The 26311-nt window shown below is 49.1% G+C and overlaps 1 protein-coding gene across 1 annotated transcript in view; it reads left to right on the top strand.

The window, feature by feature from the left end:
• Window positions 1–26311, top strand: part of LOC138952817 (uncharacterized) — a 30947-nt gene that overhangs the window by 4291 nt on the left and 345 nt on the right. The window contains exons 2-8 of the mRNA XM_070324553.1: window positions 16873–16921; window positions 17546–17714; window positions 18018–18127; window positions 20772–20894; window positions 21247–21936; window positions 22288–22545; window positions 22732–22824. Of these exons, the coding sequence (XP_070180654.1) occupies window positions 16873–16921; window positions 17546–17714; window positions 18018–18127; window positions 20772–20894; window positions 21247–21936; window positions 22288–22545; window positions 22732–22824 (1492 nt within the window). The remainder of the gene's footprint in view (window positions 1–16872; window positions 16922–17545; window positions 17715–18017; window positions 18128–20771; window positions 20895–21246; window positions 21937–22287; window positions 22546–22731; window positions 22825–26311) is intronic.

Below are 26311 nucleotides of genomic sequence, written 5' to 3'. Positions count from 1 at the left end.
GTTAAGATCACCCCTACACTGGCGTGGTTAAGATCACTTCTACACTGGCGTGGTTAAGATCACTCCTACACTGGCGTGGTTAAGATCACTCCTACACTGGCGTGGTTAAGATCACTCCTACACTGGCGTGGTTAAGATCACCCCTACACTGGCGTGGTTAAGATCACCCCCACACTGGCGTGGTTAAGATCACCCCTACACTGGCGTGGTTAAGATCACCCCTACACTGGCGTGGGTAAGATCACCCCTACACTGGCGTGGTTAAGATCACCCCTACACTGGCGTGGTTAAGATCACCCCTACACTGGCGTGGTTAAGATCACTCCTACACTGGCGTGGTTAAGATCACCCCTACACTGGCGTGGTTAAGATCACCCCTACACTGGCGTGGTTAAGATCACCCCTACACTGGCGTGGTTAAGATCACCCCTACACTGGCGTGGTTAAGATCACCCCTACACTGGCGTGGTTAAGATCACTCCTACACTGGCGTGGTTAAGATCACCCCTACACTGGCGTGGTTAAGATCACCCTTACACTGGCGTGGTTAAGATCACCCCTACACTGGCGTGGTTAAGATCACCCCTACACTGGCGTGGTTAAGATCACCCCTACACTGGCGTGGTTAAGATCACCCCTACACTGGCGTGGTTAAGATCACCCCTACACTGGCGTGGTTAAGATCACTCCTACACTGGCGTGGTTAAGATCACCCCTACACTGGCGTGGTTAAGATCACTCCTACACTGGCGTGGTTAAGATCACCCCTACACTGGCGTGGTTAAGATCACCCCTACACTGGCGTGGTTAAGATCACCCCTACACTGGCGTGGTTAAGATCACCCCCACACTGGCGTGGTTAAGATCACCCCCACACTGGCGTGGTTAAGATCACCCCTACACTGGCGTGGTTAAGATCACTCCTACACTGGCGTGGTTAAGATCACCCCTACACTGGCGTGGTTAAGATCACCCCTACACTGGCGTGGTTAAGATCACCCCTACACTGGCGTGGTTAAGATCACCCCTACACTGGCGTGGTTAAGATCACCCCTACACTGGCGTGGTTAAGATCACCCCTACACTGGCGTGGTTAAGATCACCCCTACACTGGCGTGGTTAAGATCACCCCTACACTGGCGTGGTTAAGATCACCCCTACACTGGCGTGGTTAAGATCACCCCTACACTGGCGTGGTTAAGATCACCCCTACACTGGCGTTGTTAAGATCACCCCTACACTGGCGTGGTTAAGATCACCCTTACACTGGCGTGGTTAAGATCACCCCTACACTGGCGTGGTTAAGATCACCCCTACACTGGCGTGGTTAAGATCACCCCTACACTGGCGTGGTTAAGATCACCCCTACACTGGCGTGGTTAAGATCACCCCTACACTGGCGTGGTTAAGATCACCCCTACACTGGCGTGGTTAAGATCACCCCTACACTGGCGTGGTTAAGATCACCCCTACACTGGCGTGGTTAAGATCACCCCTACACTGGCGTGGTTAAGATCACCCCTACACTGGCGTGGTTAAGATCACTCCTACACTGGCGTGGTTAAGATCACCCCTACACTGGCGTGGTTAAGATCACCCCTACACTGGCGTGGTTACGATCACCCCTACACTGGCGTGGTTAAGATCACCCCTACACTGGCGTGGTTAAGATCACCCCTACACTGGCGTGGTTAAGATCACCCCTACACTGGCGTGGTTAAGATCACCCCTACACTGGCGTGGTTAAGATCACCCCTACACTGGCGTGGTTAAGATCACCCCTACACTGGCGTGGTTAAGATCACCCCTACACTGGCGTGGTTAAGATCACCCCTACACTGGCGTGGTTAAGATCACCCCTACACTGGCGTGGTTAAGATCACCCCTACACTGGCGTGGCCGTTAAGATCACCCTTACACTGGCGTGGTTAAGATCACCCCTACACTGGCGTGGTTAAGATCACCCCTACACTGGCGTGGTTAAGATCACCCCTACACTGGCGTGGTTAAGATCACCCCTACACTGGCGTGGTTAAGATCACCCCTACACTGGCGTGGTTAAGATCACCCCTACACTGGCGTGGTTAAGATCACCCCTACACTGGCGTGGTTAAGATCACCCCTACACTGGCGTGGTTAAGATCACCCCTACACTGGCGTGGTTAAGATCACCCCTACACTGGCGTGGTTAAGATCACCCCTACACTGGCGTGGTTAAGATCACTCCTACACTGGCGTGGTTAAGATCACCCCTACACTGGCGTGGTTAAGATCACTCCTACACTGGCGTGGTTAAGATCACCCCTACACTGGCGTGGTTAAGATCACCCCTACACTGGCGTGGTTAAGATCACTCCTACACTGGCGTGGTTAAGATCACCCCTACACTGGCGTGGTTAAGATCACTCCTACACTGGCGTGGTTAAGATCACCCCTACACTGGCGTGGTTAAGATCACCCCTACACTGGCGTGGTTAAGATCACCCCTACACTGGCGTGGTTAAGATCACCCCTACACTGGCGTGGTTAAGATCACCCCTACACTGGCGTGGTTAAGATCACCCCTACACTGGCGTGGTTAAGATCACCCCTACACTGGCGTGGTTAAGATCACCCCTACACTGGCGTGGTTAAGATCACCCCTACACTGGCGTGGTTAAGATCACCCCTACACTGGCGTGGTTAAGATCACCCCTACACTGGCGTGGGATCACCCCTACACTGGCGTGGTTAAGATCACCCCTACACTGGCGTGGTTAAGATCACCCCTACACTGGCGTGGTTAAGATCACCCCTACACTGGCGTGGTTAAGATCACCCCTACACTGGCGTGGTTAAGATCACCCCCACACTGGCGTGGTTAAGATCACCCCTACACTGGCGTGGTTAAGATCACCCCTACACTGGCGTGGGATCACCCCTACACTGGCGTGGTTAAGATCACCCCTACACTGGCGTGGTTAAGATCACCCCTACACTGGCGTGGTTAAGATCACCCCTACACTGGCGTGGTTAAGATCACCCCTACACTGGCGTGGTTAAGATCACCCCTACACTGGCGTGGTTAAGATCCCCCCTACACTGGCGTGGTTAAGATCACCCCTACACTGGCGTGGTTAAGATCACCCCTACACTGGCGTGGTTAAGATCACCCCTACACTGGCGTGGTTAAGATCACCCCTACACTGGCGTGGTTAAGATCACCCTTACACTGGCGTGGTTAAGATCACCCCCACACTGGCGTGGTTAAGATCACCCCTACACTGGCGTGGTTAAGATCACCCCTACACTGGCGTGGTTAAGATCACCCCTACACTGGCGTGGTTAAGATCACCCCTACACTGGCGTGGTTAAGATCACCCCTACACTGGCGTGGTTAAGATCACCCCTACACTGGCGTGGTTAAGATCACCCCTACACTGGCGTGGTTAAGATCACCCCTACACTGGCGTGGTTAAGATCACCCCTACACTGGCGTGGTTAAGATCACCCCTACACTGGCGTGGTTAAGATCACCCCTACACTGGCGTGGTTAAGATCACCCCTACACTGGCGTGGTTAAGATCACCCCTACACTGGCGTGGTTAAGATCACCCCTACACTGGCGTGGTTAAGATCACCCCTACACTGGCGTGGTTAAGATCACCCCTACACTGGCGTGGTTAAGATCACCCCTACACTGGCGTGGTTAAGATCACCCCTACACTGGCGTGGTTAAGATCACCCCTACACTGGCGTGGTTAAGATCACCCCTACACTGGCGTGGTTAAGATCACCCCTACACTGGCGTGGTTAAGATCACCCCTACACTGGCGTGGTTAAGATCACCCCTACACTGGCGTGGTTAAGATCACCCCTACACTGGCGTGGTTAAGATCACCCCTACACTGGCGTGGTTAAGATCACCCCTACACTGGCGTGGTTAAGATCACCCCTACACTGGCGTGGTTAAGATCACTCCTACACTGGCGTGGTTAAGATCACCCCTACACTGGCGTGGTTAAGATCACCCCTACACTGGCGTGGTTAAGATCACCCCTACACTGGCGTGGTTAAGATCACCCCTACACTGGCGTGGTTAAGATCACCCCTACACTGGCGTGGTTAAGATCACCCCTACACTGGCGTGGTTAAGATCACCCTTACACTGGCGTGGTTAAGATCACCCCACACTGGCGTGGTTAAGATCACTCCTACACTGGCGTGGTTAAGATCACCCCTACACTGGCGTGGTTAAGATCACCCCTACACTGGCGTGGTTAAGATCACCCCTATACTGGCGTGGTTAAGATCACCCCTACACTGGCGTGGTTAAGATCACCCCTACACTGGCGTGGTTAAGATCACCCCTACACTGGCGTGGTTAAGATCACCCCTACACTGGCGTGGTTAAGATCACCCCTACACTGGCGTGGTTAAGATCACCCCTACACTGGCGTGGTTAAGATCACCCCTACACTGGCGTGGTTAAGATCACCCCTACACTGGCGTGGTTAAGATCACCCCTACACTGGCGTGGTTAAGATCACCCCTACACTGGCGTGGTTAAGATCACCCCTACACTGGCTTGGTTAAGATCACCCCTACACTGGCGTGGTTAAGATCACCCCTACACTGGCGTGGTTAAGATCACCCCTACACTGGCGTGGTTAAGATCACCCCTACACTGGCGTGGTTAAGATCACCCCTACACTGGCGTGGTTAAGATCACCCCTACACTGGCGTGGTTAAGATCACCCCTACACTGGCGTGGTTAAGATCACCCCTACACTGGCGTGGTTAAGATCACCCCTACACTGGCGTGGTTAAGATCACCCCTACACTGGCGTGGTTAAGATCACCCCTACACTGGCGTGGTTAAGATCACCCCCACACTGGCGTGGTTAAGATCACCCCTACACTGGCGTGGTTAAGATCACCCCTACACTGGCGTGGGATCACCCCTACACTGGCGTGGTTAAGATCACCCCTACACTGGCGTGGTTAAGATCACTCCTACACTGGCGTGGTTAAGATCACTCCTACACTGGCGTGGTTAAGATCACCCCTACACTGGCGTGGTTAAGATCACCCCTACACTGGCGTGGTTAAGATCACCCCTACACTGGCGTGGTTAAGATCACCCCTACACTGGCGTGGTTAAGATCACCCCTACACTGGCGTGGTTAAGATCACCCCTACACTGGCGTGGTTAAGATCACCCCTACACTGGCGTGGTTAAGATCACCCCTACACTGGCGTGGTTAAGATCACCCCTACACTGGCGTGGTTAAGATCACCCCTACACTGGCGTGGTTAAGATCACCCCTACACTGGCGTGGTTAAGATCACCCCTACACTGGCGTGGTTAAGATCACCCCTACACTGGCGTGGTTAAGATCACTCCTACACTGGCGTGGTTAAGATCACCCCTACACTGGCGTGGTTAAGATCACCCCTACACTGGCGTGGTTAAGATCACCCCTACACTGGCGTGGTTAAGATCACCCCTACACTGGCGTGGTTAAGATCACCCCTACACTGGCGTGGTTAAGATCACCCCTACACTGGCGTGGTTAAGATCACCCCTACACTGGCGTGGTTAAGATCACCCCTACACTGGCGTGGTTAAGATCACTCCTACACTGGCGTGGTTAAGATCACCCCTACACTGGCGTGGTTAAGATCACCCCTACACTGGCGTGGTTAAGATCACCCCTACACTGGCGTGGTTAAGATCACCCCTACACTGGCGTGGTTAAGATCACCCCTACACTGGCGTGGTTAAGATCACCCCTACACTGGCGTGGTTAAGATCACCCCTACACTGGCGTGGTTAAGATCACCCCTACACTGGCGTGGTTAAGATCACCCCTACACTGGCGTGGTTAAGATCACCCCTACACTGGCGTGGTTAAGATCACCCCTACACTGGCGTGGTTAAGATCACCCCTACACTGGCGTGGTTAAGATCACTCCTACACTGGCGTGGTTAAGATCACCCCCACACTGGCGTGGTTAAGATCACCCCTACACTGGCGTGGTTAAGATCACCCCTACACTGGCGTGGTTAAGATCACCCCTACACTGGCGTGGTTAAGATCACCCCCACACTGGCGTGGTTAAGATCACCCCTACACTGGCGTGGTTAAGATCACCCCTACACTGGCGTGGTTAAGATCACCCCTACACTGGCGTGGTTAAGATCACCCCTACACTGGCGTGGTTAAGATCACCCCTACACTGGCGTGGTTAAGATCACCCCTACACTGGCGTGGTTAAGATCACCCCTACACTGGCGTGGTTAAGATCACCCCTACACTGGCGTGGTTAAGATCACCCCTACACTGGCGTGGTTAAGATCACCCCTACACTGGCGTGGTTAAGATCACCCCTACACTGGCGTGGTTAAGATCACCCCCACACTGGCGTGGTTAAGATCACCCCTACACTGGCGTGGTTAAGATCACCCCTACACTGGCGTGGTTAAGATCACCCCTACACTGGCGTGGTTAAGATCACCCCTACACTGGCGTGGTTAAGATCACCCCTACACTGGCGTGGTTAAGATCACCCCTACACTGGCGTGGTTAAGATCACCCCTACACTGGCGTGGTTAAGATCACCCCTACACTGGCGTGGTTAAGATCACCCCTACACTGGCGTGGTTAAGATCACCCCTACACTGGCGTGGTTAAGATCACCCCTACACTGGCGTGGTTAAGATCACTCCTACACTGGCGTGGTTAAGATCACCCCTACACTGGCGTGGTTAAGATCACCCCTACACTGGCGTGGTTAAGATCACCCCTACACTGGCGTGGTTAAGATCACCCCTACACTGGCGTGGTTAAGATCACCCCTACACTGGCGTGGTTAAGATCACCCCTACACTGGCGTGGTTAAGATCACCCCTACACTGGCGTGGTTAAGATCACCCCTACACTGGCGTGGTTAAGATCACCCCCACACTGGCGTGGTTAAGATCACCCCTACACTGGCGTGGTTAAGATCACCCCTACACTGGCGTGGTTAAGATCACCCCTACACTGGCGTGGTTAAGATCACTCCTACACTGGCGTGGTTAAGATCACCCCTACACTGGCGTGGTTAAGATCACCCCTACACTGGCGTGGTTAAGATCACCCCTACACTGGCGTGGTTAAGATCACCCCTACACTGGCGTGGTTAAGATCACCCCTACACTGGCGTGGTTAAGATCACCACTACACTGGCGTGGTTAAGATCACCCCTACACTGGCGTGGTTAAGATCACCCCTACACTGGCGTGGTTAAGATCACCCCTACACTGGCGTGGTTAAGATCACCCCTACACTGGCGTGGTTAAGATCACCCCTACACTGGCGTGGTTAAGATCACCCCTACACTGGCGTGGTTAAGATCACCCCTACACTGGCGTGGTTAAGATCACCCCTACACTGGCGTGGTTAAGATCACCCCTACACTGGCGTGGTTAAGATCACCCCTACACTGGCGTGGTTAAGATCACCCCTACACTGGCGTGGTTAAGATCACCCCTACACTGGCGTGGTTAAGATCACTCCTACACTGGCGTGGTTAAGATCACTCCTACACTGGCGTGGTTAAGATCACCCCTACACTGGCGTGGTTAAGATCACCCCTACACTGGCGTGGTTAAGATCACCCCTACACTGGCGTGGTTAAGGTCACCCCTACACTGGCGTGGTTAAGATCACCCCTACACTGGCGTGGTTAAGATCACCCCTACACTGGCGTGGTTAAGATCACCCCTACACTGGCGTGGTTAAGATCACCCCTACACTGGCGTGGTTAAGGTCACCCCTACACTGGCGTGGTTAAGATCACCCCTACACTGGCGTGGTTAAGATCACCCCTACACTGGCGTGGTTAAGATCACCCCTACACTGGCGTGGTTAAGATCACCCCTACACTGGCGTGGTTAAGATCACTCCTACACTGGCGTGGTTAAGATCACCCCTACACTGGCGTGGTTAAGATCACCCCTACACTGGCGTGGTTAAGATCACCCCTACACTGGCGTGGTTAAGATCACCCCTACACTGGCGTGGTTAAGATCACCCCTACACTGGCGTGGTTAAGATCACCCCTACACTGGCGTGGTTAAGATCACTCCTACACTGGCGTGGTTAAGATCACCCCTAAACTGGCGTGGTTAAGATCACCCCCACACTGGCGTGGTTAAGATCACCCCCACACTGGCGTGGTTAAGATCACCCCTACACTGGCGTGGTTAAGATCACCCCTACACTGGCGTGGTTAAGATCACCCTACACTGGCGTGGTTAAGATCACCCCACACTGGCGTGGTTAAGATCACCCCTACACTGGCGTGGTTAAGATCACCCCTACACTGGCGTGGTTAAGATCACCCCTACACTGGCGTGGTTAAGATCACCCCTACACTGGCGTGGTTAAGATCACCCCTACACTGGCGTGGTTAAGATCACCCCTACACTGGCGTGGTTAAGATCACCCCTACACTGGCGTGGTTAAGATCACCCCTACACTGGCGTGGTTAAGATCACCCCTACACTGGCGTGGTTAAGATCACCCCTACACTGGCGTGGTTAAGATCACCCTTACACTGGCGTGGTTAAGATCACCCCTACACTGGCGTGGTTAAGATCACCCCTACACTGGCGTGGTTAAGATCACTCCTACACTGGCGTGGTTAAGATCACCCCTACACTGGCGTGGTTAAGATCACCCCTACACTGGCGTGGTTAAGATCACCCCTACACTGGCGTGGTTAAGATCACCCCTACACTGGCGTGGTTAAGATCACCCCTACACTGGCGTGGTTAAGATCACCCCTACACTGGCGTGGTTAAGATCACCCCTACACTGGCGTGGTTAAGATCACCCCTACACTGGCGTGGTTAAGATCACCTCTACACTGGCGTGTTTAAGATCACCCCTACACTGGCGTGGTTAAGATCACTCCTACACTGGCGTGGTTAAGATCACCCCTACACTGGCGTGGTTAAGATCACCCCTACACTGGCGTGGTTAAGATCACCCCTACACTGGCGTGGTTAAGATCACCCCTACACTGGCGTGGTTAAGATCACCCCTACACTGGCGTGGTTAAGATCACCCCTACACTGGCGTGGTTAAGATCACCCCTACACTGGCGTGGTTAAGATCACCCCCACACTGGCGTGGTTAAGATCACCCCTACACTGGCGTGGTTAAGATCACCCCTACACTGGCGTGGTTAAGATCACCCTTACACTGGCGTGGTTAAGATCACCCCCACACTGGCGTGGTTAAGATCACCCCTACACTGGCGTGGTTAAGATCACCCCTACACTGGCGTGGTTAAGATCACCCCTACACTGGCGTGGTTAAGATCACCCCTACACTGGCGTGGTTAAGATCACCCCTACACTGGCGTGGTTAAGATCACCCCTACACTGGCGTGGTTAAGATCACCCCTACACTGGCGTGGTTAAGATCACCCCTACACTGGCGTGGTTAAGATCACCCCTACACTGGCGTGGTTAAGATCACCCCTACACTGGCGTGGTTAAGATCACCCCTACACTGGCGTGGTTAAGATCACCCCTACACTGGCGTGGTTAAGATCACCCCTACACTGGCGTGGTTAAGATCACCCCTACACTGGCGTGGTTAAGATCACCCCTACACTGGCGTGGTTAAGATCACCCCTACACTGGCGTGGTTAAGATCACCCCTACACTGGCGTGGTTAAGATCACCCCTACACTGGCGTGGTTAAGATCACCCCTACACTGGCGTGGTTAAGATCACCCCTACACTGGCGTGGTTAAGATCACCCCTACACTGGCGTGGTTAAGATCACCCCTACACTGGCGTGGTTAAGATCACCCCTACACTGGCGTGGTTAAGATCACCCCTACACTGGCGTGGTTAAGATCACCCCTACACTGGCGTGGTTAAGATCACCCCTACACTGGCGTGGTTAAGATCACCCCTACACTGGCGTGGTTAAGATCACCCCTACACTGGCGTGGTTAAGATCACCCCTACACTGGCGTGGGATCACCCCTACACTGGCGTGGTTCAGATCACCCCTACACTGGCGTGGTTAAGATCACCCCTACACTGGCGTGGTTAAGATCACCCCTACACTGGCGTGGTTAAGATCACCCCTACACTGGCGTGGTTAAGATCACCCCCACACTGGCGTGGTTAAGATCACCCCTAAACTGGCGTGGTTAAGATCACCCCTACACTGGCGTGGGATCACCCCTACACTGGCGTGGTTCAGATCACCCCTACACTGGCGTGGTTAAGATCACCCCTACACTGGCGTGGTTAAGATCACCCCTACACTGGCGTGGTTAAGATCACCCCTACACTGGCGTGGTTAAGATCACCCCCACACTGGCGTGGTTAAGATCACCCCTACACTGGCGTGGTTAAGATCACCCCTACACTGGCGTGGTTAAGGTCACCCCTACACTGGCGTGGTTAAGATCACCCCTACACTGGCGTGGCCGTTAAGATCACCCTTACACTGGCGTGGTTAAGATCACCCTTACACTGGCGTGGTTAAGATCACCCCTACACTGGCGTGGTTAAGATCACCCCTACACTGGCGTGGTTAAGATCACCCCTACACTGGCGTGGTTAAGATCACCCCTACACTGGCGTGGTTAAGATCACTCCTACACTGGCGTGGTTAAGATCACCCCTACACTGGCGTGGTTAAGATCACCCCTACACTGGCGTGGTTAAGATCACCCCTACACTGGCGTGGTTAAGATCACCCCTACACTGGCGTGGTTAAGATCACTCCTACACTGGCGTGGTTAAGATCACCCCTACACTGGCGTGGTTAAGATCACCCCTACACTGGCGTGGTTAAGATCACCCCTACACTGGCGTGGTTAAGATCACCCCTACACTGGCGTGGTTAAGATCACCCCTACACTGGCGTGGTTAAGATCACTCCTACACTGGCGTGGTTAAGATCACCCCTACACTGGCGTGGTTAAGATCACCCCTACACTGGCGTGGTTAAGATCACCCCTACACTGGCGTGGTTAAGATCACCCCTAAACTGGCGTGGTTAAGATCACCCCCACACTGGCGTGGTTAAGATCACTCCTACACTGGCGTGGTTAAGATCACCCCTACACTGGCGTGGCCGTTAAGATCACCCTTACACTGGCGTGGTTAAGATCACCCCCACACTGGCGTGGTTAAGATCACCCCTACACTGGCGTGGTTAAGATCACCCCTACACTGGCGTGGTTAAGATCACCCCTACACTGGCGTGGTTAAGATCACCCCTACACTGGCGTGGTTAAGATCACCCCTACACTGGCGTGGTTAAGATCACCCCTACACTGGCGTGGTTAAGATCACCCCTACACTGGCGTGGTTAAGATCACCCCTACACTGGCGTGGTTAAGATCACCCCTACACTGGCGTGGTTAAGATCACCCCTACACTGGCGTGGCCGTTAAGATCACCCTTACACTGGCGTGGTTAAGATCACCCCTACACTGGCGTGGTTAAGATCACCCCTACACTGGCGTGGTTAAGATCACCCCTACACTGGCGTGGTTAAGATCACCCCTACACTGGCGTGGCCGTTAAGATCACCCTTACACTGGCGTGGTTAAGATCACCCCTACACTGGCGTGGTTAAGATCACCCCTACACTGGCGTGGTTAAGATCACCCCTACACTGGCGTGGTTAAGATCCCTCCTACACTGGCGTGGTTAAGATCACCCCTACACTGGCGTGGTTAAGATCACCCCTACACTGGCGTGGTTAAGATCACCCCTACACTGGCGTGGTTAAGATCACCCCTACACTGGCGTGGTTAAGATCACCCCTACACTGGCGTGGTTAAGATCACCCCTACACTGGCGTGGTTAAGATCACCCCTACACTGGCGTGGTTAAGATCACCCCTACACTGGCGTGGTTAAGATCACCCCTACACTGGCGTGGTTAAGATCACCCCTACACTGGCGTGGTTAAGATCACCCCTACACTGGCGTGGTTAAGATCACCCCTACACTGGCGTGGTTAAGATCACCCCTACACTGGCGTGGTTAAGATCACCCCTACACTGGCGTGGTTAAGATCACCCCTACACTGGCGTGGTTAAGATCACCCCTACACTGGCGTGGTTAAGATCACCCCTACACTGGCGTGGTTAAGATCACCCCTACACTGGCGTGGTTAAGATCACCCCTACACTGGCGTGGTTAAGATCACCCCTACACTGGCGTGGTTAAGATCACCCCTACACTGGCGTGGTTAAGATCACCCCTACACTGGCGTGGTTAAGATCACCCCTACACTGGCGTGGTTAAGATCACCCCTACACTGGCGTTGTTAAGATCACCCCTACACTGGCGTGGTTAAGATCACCCCTACACTGGCGTGGTTAAGATCACCCCTACACTGGCGTGGTTAAGATCACCCCTACACTGGCGTGGTTAAGATCACCCCTACACTGGCGTGGTTAAGATCACTCCTACACTGGCGTGGTTAAGATCACCCCTACACTGGCGTGGTTAAGATCACCCCTACACTGGCGTGGTTAAGATCACTCCTACACTGGCGTGGTTAAGATCACTCCTACACTGGCGTGGTTAAGATCACCCCTACACTGGCGTGGTTAAGATCACCCCTACACTGGCGTGGTTACGATCACCCCTACACTGGCGTGGTTAAGATCACCCCTACACTGGCGTGGTTAAGATCACTCCTACACTGGCGTGGTTAAGATCACCCCTACACTGGCGTGGTTAAGATCACTCCTACACTGGCGTGGTTAAGATCACTCCTACACTGGCGTGGTTAAGATCACCCCTACACTGGCGTGGTTAAGATCACCCCTACACTGGTGTGGTTAAGATCACCCCTACACTGGCGTGGTTAAGATCACCCCTACACTGGCGTGGTTAAGATCACTCCTACACTGTCGTGGTTAAGATCACCCCTACACTGGCGTGGTTAAGATCACCCCTACACTGGCGTGGTTAAGATCACCCCTACACTGGCGTGGTTAAGATCACTCCTACACTGGCGTGGTTAAGATCACCCCTACACTGGCGTGGTTAAGATCACCCCTACACTGGCGTGGTTAAGATCACTCCTACACTGGCGTGGTTAAGATCACCCCTACACTGGCGTGGTTAAGATCACTCCTACACTGGCGTGGTTAAGATCACCCCTACACTGGCGTGGTTAAGATCACCCCTACACTGGCGTGGTTAAGATCACCCCTACACTGGCGTGGTTAAGATCACCCCTACACTGGCGTGGTTAAGATCACCCATACACTGGCGTGGTTAAGATCACCCCTACACTGGCGGGGTTAAGATCACCCCTACACTGGCGTGGTTAAGATCACCCTTACACTGGCGTGGTTAAGATCACCCCACACTGGCGTGGTTAAGATCACCCCTACACTGGCGTGGTTAAGATCACCCCTACACTGGCGTGGTTAAGATCACCCCTACACTGGCGTGGTTAAGATCACCCCTACACTGGAGTGGTTAAGATCACCCCTACACTGGCGTGGTTAAGATCACCCCTACACTGGCGTGGTTAAGATCACCCCTACACTGGCGTGGTTAAGATCACCCCTACACTGGCGTGGTTAAGATCACCCCTACACTGGCGTGGTTAAGATCACCCCTACACTGGCGTGGTTAAGATCACCCCTACACTGGCGTGGTTAAGATCACCCCTACACTGGCGTGGTTAAGATCACCCCTACACTGGCGTGGTTAAGATCACCCCTACACTGGCGTGGTTAAGATCACTCCTACACTGGCGTGGTTAAGATCACCCCTACACTGGCGTGGTTAAGATCACCCCTACACTGGCGTGGTTAAGATCACCCCTACACTGGCGTGGTTAAGATCACCCCTACACTGGCGTGGTTAAGATCACCCCTACACTGGCGTGGTTAAGATCACCCCTACACTGGCGTGGTTAAGATCACCCCTACACTGGCGTGGTTAAGATCACCCCTACACTGGCGTGGTTAAGATCCCCCCTACACTGGCGTGGTTAAGATCACTCCTACACTGGCGTGGTTAAGATCACTCCTACACTGGCGTGGTTAAGATCACCCCTACACTGGCGTGGTTAAGATCACCCCTACACTGGCGTGGTTAAGATCACCCCTACACTGGCGTGGTTAAGATCACCCCTACACTGGCGTGGTTAAGATCACCCCTACACTGGCGTGGTTAAGATCACCCCTACACTGGCGTGGTTAAGATCACTCCTACACTGGCGTGGTTAAGATCACCCCTACACTGGCGTGGTTAAGATCACCCCTACACTGGCGTGGTTAAGATCACTCCTACACTGGCGTGGTTAAGATCACTCCTACACTGGCGTGGTTAAGATCACCCCTACACTGGCGTGGTTAAGATCACTCCTACACTGGCGTGGTTAAGATCACCCCTACACTGGCGTGGTTAAGATCACCCCTACACTGGCGTGGTTAAGATCACCCCTACACTGGCGTGGTTAAGATCACCCCTACACTGGCGTGGTTAAGATCACCCCTACACTGGCGTGGTTAAGATCACCCCTACACTGGCGTGGTTAAGATCACCCCTACACTGGCGTGGTTAAGATCACCCCTACACTGGCGTGGTTAAGATCACCCCTACACTGGCGTGGTTAAGATCACTCCTACACTGGCGTGGTTAAGATCACCCCTACACTGGCGTGGTTAAGATCACCCCTACACTGGCGTGGTTAAGATCACCCCTACACTGGCGTGGTTAAGATCACCCCTACACTGGCGTGGTTAAGATCACCCCTACACTGGCGTGGTTAAGATCACCCCTACACTGGCGTGGTTAAGATCACCCCTACACTGGCGTGGTTAAGATCACCCCTACACTGGCGTGGTTAAGATCACCCCTACACTGGCGTGGTTAAGATCACCCCTACACTGGCGTGGTTAAGATCACCCCTACACTGGCGTGGTTAAGATCACCCCTACACTGGCGTGGTTAAGATCACCCCTACACTGGCGTGGTTAAGATCACCCCTACACTGGCGTGGTTAAGATCACCCCTACACTGGCGTGGTTAAGATCACCCCTACACTGGCGTGGTTAAGATCACCCCTACACTGGCGTGGTTAAGATCACCCCTACACTGGCGTGGTTAAGATCACCCCTACACTGGCGTGGTTAAGATCACCCCTACACTGGCGTGGTTAAGATCACCCCTACACTGGCGTGGTTAAGATCACCCCTACACTGGCGTGGTTAAGATCACTCCTACACTGGCGTGGTTAAGATCACCCCTACACTGGCGTGGTTAAGATCACCCCCACACTGGCGTGGTTAAGATCACCCCTACACTGGCGTGGTTAAGATCACCCCTACACTGGCGTGGTTAAGATCACTCCTACACTGGCGTGGTTAAGATCACCCCTACACTGGCGTGGTTAAGATCACCCCTACACTGGCGTGGTTAAGATCACCCTTACACTGGCGTGGTTAAGATCACCCCTACACTGGCGTGGTTAAGATCACCCCTACACTGGCGTGGTTAAGATCACCCCTACACTGGCGTGGTTAAGATCACCCCCACACTGGCGTGGTTAAGATCACCCCCACACTGGCGTGGTTAAGGTCACCCAGGATGACGATTTTGTGTGTGTGTGTCCAAATGAAGGGATGGCCCAACTTGATCTGAGATGGTGGGTCAAAAGGCCCAACTTGATCTGAGATGGTGGGTCAAAAGGCCCAACTTGATCTGAGATGGTGGGTCAAAAGGCCCAACTTGATCTGAGATGGTGGGTCAAAAGGCCCAACTTGATCCGAGATGGTGGGTCAAAAGGCCCAACTTGATCTGAGATGGTGGGTCAAAAGGCCCAACTTGATCCGAGATGGTGGGTCAAAAGGCCCAACTTGATCTGAGATGGTGGGTCAAAAGGCCCAACTTGATCTGAGATGATGGGTCAAAAGGCCCAACTTGATCTGAGATGGTGGGTCAAAAGGCCCAACTTGATCCGAGATGGTGGGTCAAAAGGCCCAACTTGATCTGAGATGGTGGGTCAAAAGACCCAACTTCATCTGAGATGGTGGGTCAAAATGGTTAACAAGGGAAGCTCTGTGCCTTTCAAGGATGGAACGTTTGATAAAGTAAAACAATACGTTCATAATCACCTCGGATTATTGGTCTTTGAAGCAAACGAACCTTCATTTGCACGTCACACACGTATGGTCTCTTCAGTCTCACACGGGACAACACTTTTAGTATTGTCAGTCTCTGACGGGACAAGCATGCTGAATTCTACACACTTTGAGTATTATCAGCCTCAGCAGGGCCGGACTAGGTAAGTACTAGGGAGGGGGGGTTACAGATGGGGGTCCATGGGGCGAAGCCCCTTGGTGGGGTTTGCCCCCTTGGTGGGGGTTGCAAGGGGGCTTCGCCCCCTTGAAGCTGAACGTTTTTTGATGTTTCTGGAGGGAAAGGAAGCCTCTCCTTGAACGAAAAAGGTAAATTCGACAGCAAGCTGTATAGGCAATGAAGAGATGAGGGGGTGAGAGGTGCGATTTCTCCTCGGATTTCATGATGATCCAGATGCAACCTCCCCCCCCTCCCTCCCCCACAAAAAAACCACCCGTTTGGGAGGTACATGTATGCTTAAACCAGGGGGGGGGGGGGGGGGGTTGCGCAACCCCCATAACCCCCCCCCCCCCCTAGTCCGGCCCTGCTCAGGTGTTAATTTTTCCAATCTCAAAATTCCGTTTTCGCGGGCTAGTGACAGACAAATAATGAGAATACGAGCGATGAAACTTAATTCGTTGCAGTTTGTTTTCTGCTCATATATCGAGAAAGCAAACTGGCGATTGGCGGTTTCTTCTTCCATTTCAGCCCAGCGTTGATGCACGCGTCAGACGAGAGGGGGGGGATTCCTCTTCCCGTGAGTACTGAATTATCTATCGGTAAAGATATAATATACCAGTGTGAGATCAACGGGATGTACAGTGGCTCTTATACATGGACAAATGTTGAGGGTAGAATGCCTTGTAGAATAAAGTATGCACATATTACGATTGTTCGCGGCCAAGTAATCTAAAGAAGAAGAAGAAGTAGACGAAGATGGTGATATTTACTAACTGCTACCATCAGTGACAGTTCCATCTTTCGGGCAATAATGCTTCCAACCAGTATTGTTGCCTGCGTGTTTTGGGTATTTGGCACACTTTCTTACCTTTGGGAATATAGACTGCATTTTATGCTGTAAGGCAAAAAAAAAAATAGTCTGTTTACGGTAACCCGACCGACCTTATTTTTTTCGCGCGACCCTAGACTTTTTTTTTTGGCATTTGGGGGAAGAAAAAAAATTAAAAAATAAAATAAAATAAAAAATAACGTAAAAATATGGTTTTTTGGAAACAAAAAATAAAAAAATAAAAAATCCCGACCTACCGACCCTATTTATTTGGCCTATGTTACCGTAAACAGACCTATTTTTTTTTTGGCCTAATACACATAACACAACACCTGTACACACACGGTTTATGAGATGGATTGAATGTGGCAGGCTGCTCGCTGCGTGAGTGGAGGGAATACGAAGACTTCGAGTACAGCTACAATAACCGCATGCTGGCCTTTGACCAGGCGGTCACTGCTTGCACAAACTGTGGAGGTCAGCTCACCACGGCCATCAATGATGACGAGTTCGCCCTTACACAGCGCATCTTTGTTGACCTGTGAGTAGGCCTATAGCTTGCATATTCATGCACATTAGTTGGCAGTCAATATTGTCTGTGCTTTATCATTACTCAGATACAGCCCTGTAAACGATGGTTAGAATGTTCCAAGTGCTCTAAGACTGGAACTTTCTGTAACCTGTGTGTATTGGTTAACGAGCTAATGCTCATTGATGTTTTGAAAAAGGGTTATTTTCTTGAAGTTTTATTTTCTTGAGATTTTGTGTGTCAGGTGACATTTCCATGTACACACAGTTATTCTATTTGTCTTGGATGCAATTAAATCTATCTATGGTGGTTCAGGAGCGGGTCAGATAACGTTCCTCACTGGCTGGCCGCCACAGACAGAGACACAGAGGGAGACTGGACATGGCTGGACGGTACTGCTGTGTCCTACACAAACTGGAAGAGACGTGAGTTTGAAACAATCCTTACAAGATTCTACAAAAGAAAGCTAGGATAATAACATAAAATATATAAAACGTTTCAGTTGAATGATTCTGTACAATCAGGACCGACCTGAACAAAGCTGCGATTGTAGCAAAGATAGAAACACGGATCTGAATTACACTTGGTAAACATACATTTCAATGTGTCATCAGACATAATGAGTAAAATGATTCATCTCTTTGACTAAACAAAGGCCGCGTTAAAGGCAAACGAAGCCAATGCCAAGCTCTGGACAATTGGCCGAGTTGTTGGATTTCAGCAAAGCCAATCATCCAGGAAGAATTGGCCAGTCTTTTTCAGCAAAGCACGCAAACTATTCATTTCAAAATCTGTAATAAGTTCCAGGCTACATTAGAATTGCGTTGACATGCTGTGTATAACTAATCAGTCGTGTCCAATGCGTTGACATTCTGTGTATGACTAATCGTGTTCAATGCGTTGAACATGCTGTGTATGACTAATCGTGTTCAATGCGTTGACATGCTGTGTATCACTAATCATGGCCAATGCGTTGACATGCTGTGTATGACTAATCGTGTTCAATGCGTTGACATGCTGTGTATTACTAATCGTGTTCAATGCGTTGACATGCTGTGTATGACTAATCGTGTTCAATGCGTTGACATGCTGTGTATCACTAATCGTGTTCAATGCGTTGACATGCTGTGTATCACTAATCGTGTTCAATGCGTTGACATGCTGTGTATCACTAATCGTGGCCAATGCGTTGACATGTTGTGTATCACTAATCGTGTTCAATGCGTTGACATGCTGTGTATCACTAGTCGTGTTCAATGCATTGACATGCTGTGTATGACTAATCGTGTTCAATGCGTTGACATGCTGTGTATGACTAATCGTGTTCAATGCGTTGACATGCTGTGTATGACTAATCGTGTTCAATGCGTTGACATGCTGTGTATCACTAATCGTGTTCAATGCGTTGACATGCTGTGTATCACTAATCGTGTCCAATGCGTTGACATGCTGTGTATCACTAATCGTGTCCAATGCGTTGACATGCTGTGTAACACTAATCGTGTCCAATGCGTTGACATGCTGTGTATCACTACTCGTGTCCAATGCGTTGACATGCTGTGTATCACTAATCGTGTTCAATGCGTTGACATGCTGTGTATGACTAATCGTGTTCAATGCGTTGACATGCTGTGTATCACTAATCGTGGCCAATGCGTTGACATGCTGTGTATCACTAATCGTGTTCAATGCGTTGACATGCTGTGTATCACTAGTCGTGTTCAATGCATTGACATGCTGTGTATGACTAATCGTGTTCAATGCGTTGACATGCTGTGTGTGACTAATCGTGTTCAATGCGTTGACATGCTGTGTATGACTAATCGTGTTCAATGCGTTGACATGCTGTGTCTCACTAATCGTGTTCAATGCGTTGACATGCTGTGTATCACTAATCGTGTCCAATGCGTTGACATGCTGTGTATCACTAACCATGTCCAATGCGTTGACATGCTGCGTATCACTAATCGTGTCCAATGCGTTGACATGCTGTGTATCACTAATCGTGTTCAATGCGTTGACATGCTGTGTATCACTAATCGTGTTCAATGCGTTGACATGCTGTGTGTGACTAATCGTGTCCAATGCGTTGACATGCTGTGTATCACTAACCATGTCCAATGCGTTGACATGCTGCGTATCACTAATCGTGTTCAATGCGTTGACATGCTGTGTATGACTAATCGTGTTCAATGCGTTGACATGCTGTGTATCACTAATCGTGTTCAATGCGTTGACATTCTGTGTATCACTAATCGTGTTCAATGCGTTGACATGCTGTGTATCACTAATCGTGTTCAATGCGTTGACATGCTGTGTAACACTAATCGTGTCCAATGCGTTGACATGCTGTGTATCACTAGTCGTGTCCAATGCGTTGACATGCTGTGTAACACTAATCGTGTCCAATGCGTTGACATGCTGTGTATCACTACTCGTGCCCAATGCGTTGACATGCTGTGTATCACTAATCGTGTTCAATGCGTTGACATGCTGTGTGTGACTAATCGTGTCCAATGCGTTGACATGCTGTGTATCACTAATCGTGTTCAATGCGTTGACATGCTGTGTATCACTAATCGTGTTCAATGCGTTGACATGCTGTGTATCACTAATCGTGTTCAATGCGTTGACATGCTGTGTATGACTAATCGTGTCCAATGCGTTGACATGCTGTGTATGACTAATCGTGTTCAATGCGTTGACATGCTGTGTATCACCAATCGTGTTCAATGCGTTGATATGCTGTGTATGACTAATCGTGTTCAATGCGTTGACATGCTGTGTAAGACTAATCGTGTTCAATGCGTTGACATGCTGTGTATGACTAATCGTGTTCAATGCGTTGACATGCTGTGTATCACTAATCGTGTCCAATGCGTTGACATGCTGTGTATGACTAATCGTGTTCAATGCGTTGACATGCTGTGTATCACTAATCGTGTCCAATGCGTTGACATGCTGTGTATGACTAATCGTGTTCAATGCGTTGACATGCTGTGTATCACTAATCGTGTTCAATGCGTTGACATGCTGTGTATCACTAATCGTGTTCAATGCGTTGACCAGGAGAGCCGGACAACAAGGACGAGAACGGAAACAACGCGGACTGTCTGGTGGTCAACAACAAGGGTCAGTGGAGAGACCAGAAGTGTAACCACACAAGGAAGTCACTCTGCAGGAGGCCAATAGGTATAGTGGCTATCATGTACTAAATCTCAATTCTTTACTCCTTAATACGGACAAGGCTTTTAATTGATCAGATACTGTTTTTTTGTTGAGTACGGAAAATGTTAGTCATGAACTCTTCTGGAGAACAACATCCACACATTCCTTCTTTAAGGGAAAAGGATTGGATGCTGGCTCTGTTATTGCTGCAAAGAAAGTGTCATTAAGTAGTACCTATTCTTTCTCGGTTGCTTTAGTCGTATGCATAGTTTATTTATATGACTCTGATAAGGGCACCACTGAACCTTTAGATACACGCTTAGTATGGTCACCATGTACAACACTCTTCACACACTTTAGTATCTTTTACTTACAGGAACAGAGGTTTCTCCACTGGATATGTGTGTGGACACTGAGAATGCTTATTCCACGCATTTCCCGCCCGAAAGCCCGTATTATGAGTCTACATCCTACGTGTATGAATCTAGCTATGAACCCACATCATATGCTTATGAACCCACGTATTACCTTTCTCAGAGCCCGTCTTATGAATCAACATCGTATGCCTATGAATCTTCCTATCCCCCGTCTGAAAGACCCTACTACAGTCCGTCTTACGAACCGACATCGTATGTTTATGAATCCACGTATTTCCCGTCTGAGAGCCTGTCTTGTGAACCGACATCCTACGTGTATGAATCTACCTATGAACCCACATCGTATGCTTATGAATCTTCCTACCCCCCGTCTGAGAGACCCTACTACAGTCCGTCCTACGAACCGACACTGTCCCCTGATGAGATCCCCACTTACAGTCCCACACCAACCCCTGACTATTACCCAACTGAAACACCCGCTTACTACTACACCGAAGGCAACTACTACTCCCCATCGAACGAACCCAGCAACTACCCGTCTGCTCCTACTACCCGTTCATCGTCCGAGGGTCCAGAGTATTACACATCAGTAGAGTACCCCTCCAGTGGATCAGCGGGTGCCGCTACCTCCCAGTACGGAACTGGGTCTACGCTGAGTGATGTCATCACGGGTCTCTCCACGCCCAGCGGTAAGTGTACTCTGCTCTCAGTTGCTTTTCACCAGTGTGAGATTTATGGGATGTGCTGTGCAGTAGCTTGTATAGGCCTACATTGGAAAATGTTCAGGGTAAGGGTTGAAGTTTTGAGTTTCGATTTGAATCTTTCTGTTTTGTCTTGCAGAACATGCAGATATTACCATTGCTCTCGGCCCCTAATCTAAAGTAGAATAAGAATAAGAATAAAAGGATGATGATGATGTTGATGATAATAAAGATGATGATGATGATGATGATGATGATGTTGCTGCCGCTGCTGCTGATGATAATGATATTTACCAACTGCTACCATCAGTGACAGTCCCATTTCTAAACTATGTTCAGGTCAAGAGAGCTCCGATGGAAGGTCTGTTCGTGGCAATACCGGGTACATCACCAGCCCCAACTTCCCGGGGCCCTACCCCAGGAACCTGAACTATGAGATCACGGTGACCTTGGATCAAGCCGGTCCCCAGACCGTTCAACTGACGCTGGATGCCTTTGACTTAGAGAGGGGATCCACCTGTAGCTATGATTACGTCATCATCAACGGTGACGTAACCAACAAATTGTGTGGCATGAAATCTGGAGAGATTATGACAGGCAAGGACATTTTTGGTTACATACAATTGTTTATCATCTCGCATGCAGTCACTCCCTGTTTACTCAATACAATTTGAAGTTTGTTGGCAGCTAGGAAGGTATGTTTAAAATGTACCAATGCCTGTTGCTAGATTATGATGGTAAACCCAACACGTTCTCTATCTCCAATGTTTTAATTCTCCACAGTGGAAGTTCCAGACGACACCTTCACCGTCACTATGCGCTCTGACAGTTCTGTTCAATGGAACGGCTTCAACATCAGCTACACCGTGGAACAAGGTACATGCTTTCTGTCTTTCCTTCTCTCATTCTGTATGTTTGTTTGTTTCTCGTGTTTACTTTCTGTCCGCGTGTGCTGTTGCAATTGTTGTAATGTTTACAAGGAACCAACAACAGCGACTGCTTAAAAAGATTGTTCGCGGCCAAGTAATATAATCCAACTAATAATAAGTAATCTAAAACAAGTCGCGTAAGGCGAAATTACAACATTTAGTCAAGCTGTCGAACTCACGGAATGAAACTGAACGCACTGTATTTTTTTTCACCAAGACAGTACAGCTTCGTCAATCCCCGCGAGAAGGAAATCGCTCACCTCCCACGTGCAAAACGCAGTGATATATGCACACGCCAGAATAGCGCGGTAGCGTATTGTGCTAAGCAGAAAAGCGCGCTTTTCTGTATTCGTGTTAACTTTCTGAGCTTGTTTTGAATACAACCTATCATATCTATATGTTTTTGGAATCAGAAAACGATAAAGAATAAGATGAAATCATTTTTGGATCGATTTCTTAAATTTTAATCGTAAGACTAATTAATCTATTTTCGTTAATTGTGATCACATTTTAAGAGTAAACATGACATTTGTAATATATTTTTAGATTCAGAATTAAATCTGTTTGCGAAAAATCGATTTTAATGACAACCTTAATGAGCAAACTCATTAATTAATTTGTAAGCCTCCAAAGTCTGGGCTTCGTCGGAGATTACTTGACCAAAATTTCAACCAATTTGGTTGAAAAATGAGAGCATGACAGTGCCGCCTCAACTTTCACGAAAAGCCGGATATGACGTCATCAAAGACATTTATAAAAAAAATGAAAAAAACATCTGGGGATATCATACCCAGGAACTCCCATGTAAAATGTCATGAAGATCGGTCTTGTAGTTTTCTCTAAATCGCTCTACACACACACACACACATACACCACACCCTCGTCTCAAAACTTGACTAAATGTAACAAGTCGCGTAAGGCGAAAATACAATATTTAGTCAAGTAGCTGTCGAACTCACAGAATGAAACTGAACGCAATGCCATTTTTCAGCAAGACCGTATACTCGTAGCATCGTCAGTCCACCGCTCATGGCAAAGGCAGTGAAATTGACAAGAAGAGCGGGGTAGTAGTTGCGCTAAGAAGGATAGCACGCTTTTCTGTACCTCTCTTTGTTTTAACTTTCTGAGCGTGTTTTTAATCCAAACATATCATATCTATATGTTTTTGGAATCAGGAACCGACAAGAAATAAGATGAAAGTGTTTTTAAATTGATTTCGACAATTTAATTTTGATAATAATTTTTATATATTTAATTTTCAGAGCTTGTTTTTAATCCGAATATAACATATTTATATGTTTTTGGAATCAGCAAATGATGGAGAATAAGATAAACGTAAATTTGGATCGTTTTATAAATTTTTATTTTTTTTTACAATTTTCAGATTTTTAATGACCAAAGTCATTAATTAATTTTTAAGCCACCAAGCTGAAATGCAATACCGAAGTCCGGGCTTTGTCGAAGATTACTTGACCAAAATTTCAACCAATTTGGTTGAAAAATGAGGGCGTGACAGTGCCGCCTCAACTTTCACGAAAAGCCGGATATGACGTCATCAAAGACATTTATCAAAAAAATGAAAAAAACGTTCGGGGATTTCATACCCAGGAACTCTCATGTCAAATTTCATAAAGATCGGTCCAGTAGTTTAGTCTGAATCGCTCTACACACACACACACACACACACACACACAGACACACAGACAGACAGACACACAGACACACGCACATACACCACGACTCTCGTTTCGATTCCCCCTCGATGTTAAAATATTTAGTCAAAACTTGACTAAATATAACAAGTCGCGTAAGGCGAAAATACAATATTTAGTCAAGTAGCTGTCGAACTCACAGAATGAAACTGAACGCAGCAAGACCGTATACTCGTAGCATCGTCACTCCACCGCCCGTGGCAAAGGCAGTGCCCGTGGAATTGACAAGAAGAGCGGGGTAGTAGTTGCGCTGAGAAGGATAGCACGCTTTTCTGTACCTCTCTTCGTTTTAACTTTCTGAGCGTGTTTTTAATCCAAACATATCATATCTATATATTTTTGGAATCAGGAACCGACAAGGAATAAGATGAAAGTGTTTTTAAATTGATTTGGACAATTTAATTTTGATAATAATTTTTATATATTTAATTTTCAGAGCTTGTTTTTAATCCGAATATAACATATTTATATGTTTTTGGAATCAGCAAATGATGGAGAATACGATAAACGTAAATTTGGATCGTTTGATAAATTTTTATTTTTTTTTACAATTTTCCGATTTTTAATGACCAAAGTCATTAATTAATTTTTAAGCCACCAAGCTGAAATGCAATACCGAACCCCGGGCTTCGTCGAAGATTACTTGACCAAAATTTCAACCAATTTGGTTGAAAAATGAGGGCGTGACAGTGCCGCCTCAACTTTCACGAAAAGCCGGATATGACGTCATCAAAGACATTTATCAAAAAAATGAAAAAAACGTTCGGGGATTTCATACCCAGGAACTCTCATGTCAAATTTCATAAAGATCGGTCCAGTAGTTTAGTCTGAATCGCTCTACACACACACACACAGACAGACAGACAGACAGACAGACAGACACACGCACATACACCACGACCCTCGTTTCGATTCCCCCTCGATGTTAAAATATTTAGTCAAAACTTGACTAAATGTAAAAAGAAGAAGAGGAAGAAGAAGAAGAAAAAGAAGAAGATGGTGATGATGATGATGATGATGATGATGATGGTGATGATGATGGTGGTGATGATGATGATGATGGTGATGATGATGGTGGTGATGATGATGATGATGATGATGATGATGATGATGATGATGATGATGATGATGATGATGATGATGATGATGGTGGTGGTGTCCATTGTGGATGGATATACACATTATTATGAGACATATAAAACAAATCCGGTTTGTATGCACGTGATTGTGTTCATACTCTTGTCTCTCCTGTCCGAGGTCTTAAAGTAGGCGACGAAAATGAAAAGACGACCCCAGGAAATAACTCGGTCGGGTTTGTATGAGTTGTGATCAAGTAAATACTCTCTCTTGCTTTTAGTGAGGCAAGCTTTTCTCACGTTCCTCTTGTCCACGTTGTCAGGCACGCGCCTCGCGAGTGACTGGCCTTTCATGTCACGTGCGACAGTTTGACTCAATAAAAGCAAGAGTTTCCACTATTTATGTGACGGGGGCCCGGGTAGCTCAGTTGGTAGAGCACTGGACTTGTGACCCTCCGGTCGCAGGGCCGGGACGGACACCGGTCAGCTTCATGTGCAGACCCTGCATGAGACGGTAGCCATGTCCCACCCCGTGTCACCATACGTGTCTGCCATAACTTGAGTGCAGATTGCTGATACCACATAAACACGCATACACTTGTGTATCTCATCAAAAGCCGCGAGGGCGTAACACTCGAATTCATAT

This window comes from Littorina saxatilis, linkage group LG17 (genome assembly GCF_037325665.1).
Source record: "Littorina saxatilis isolate snail1 linkage group LG17, US_GU_Lsax_2.0, whole genome shotgun sequence".
In the NCBI taxonomy this organism is placed as follows: Eukaryota; Metazoa; Mollusca; class Gastropoda; order Littorinimorpha; family Littorinidae; genus Littorina; species Littorina saxatilis.
This window is presented reverse-complemented; position numbering and strand designations above follow the sequence as displayed.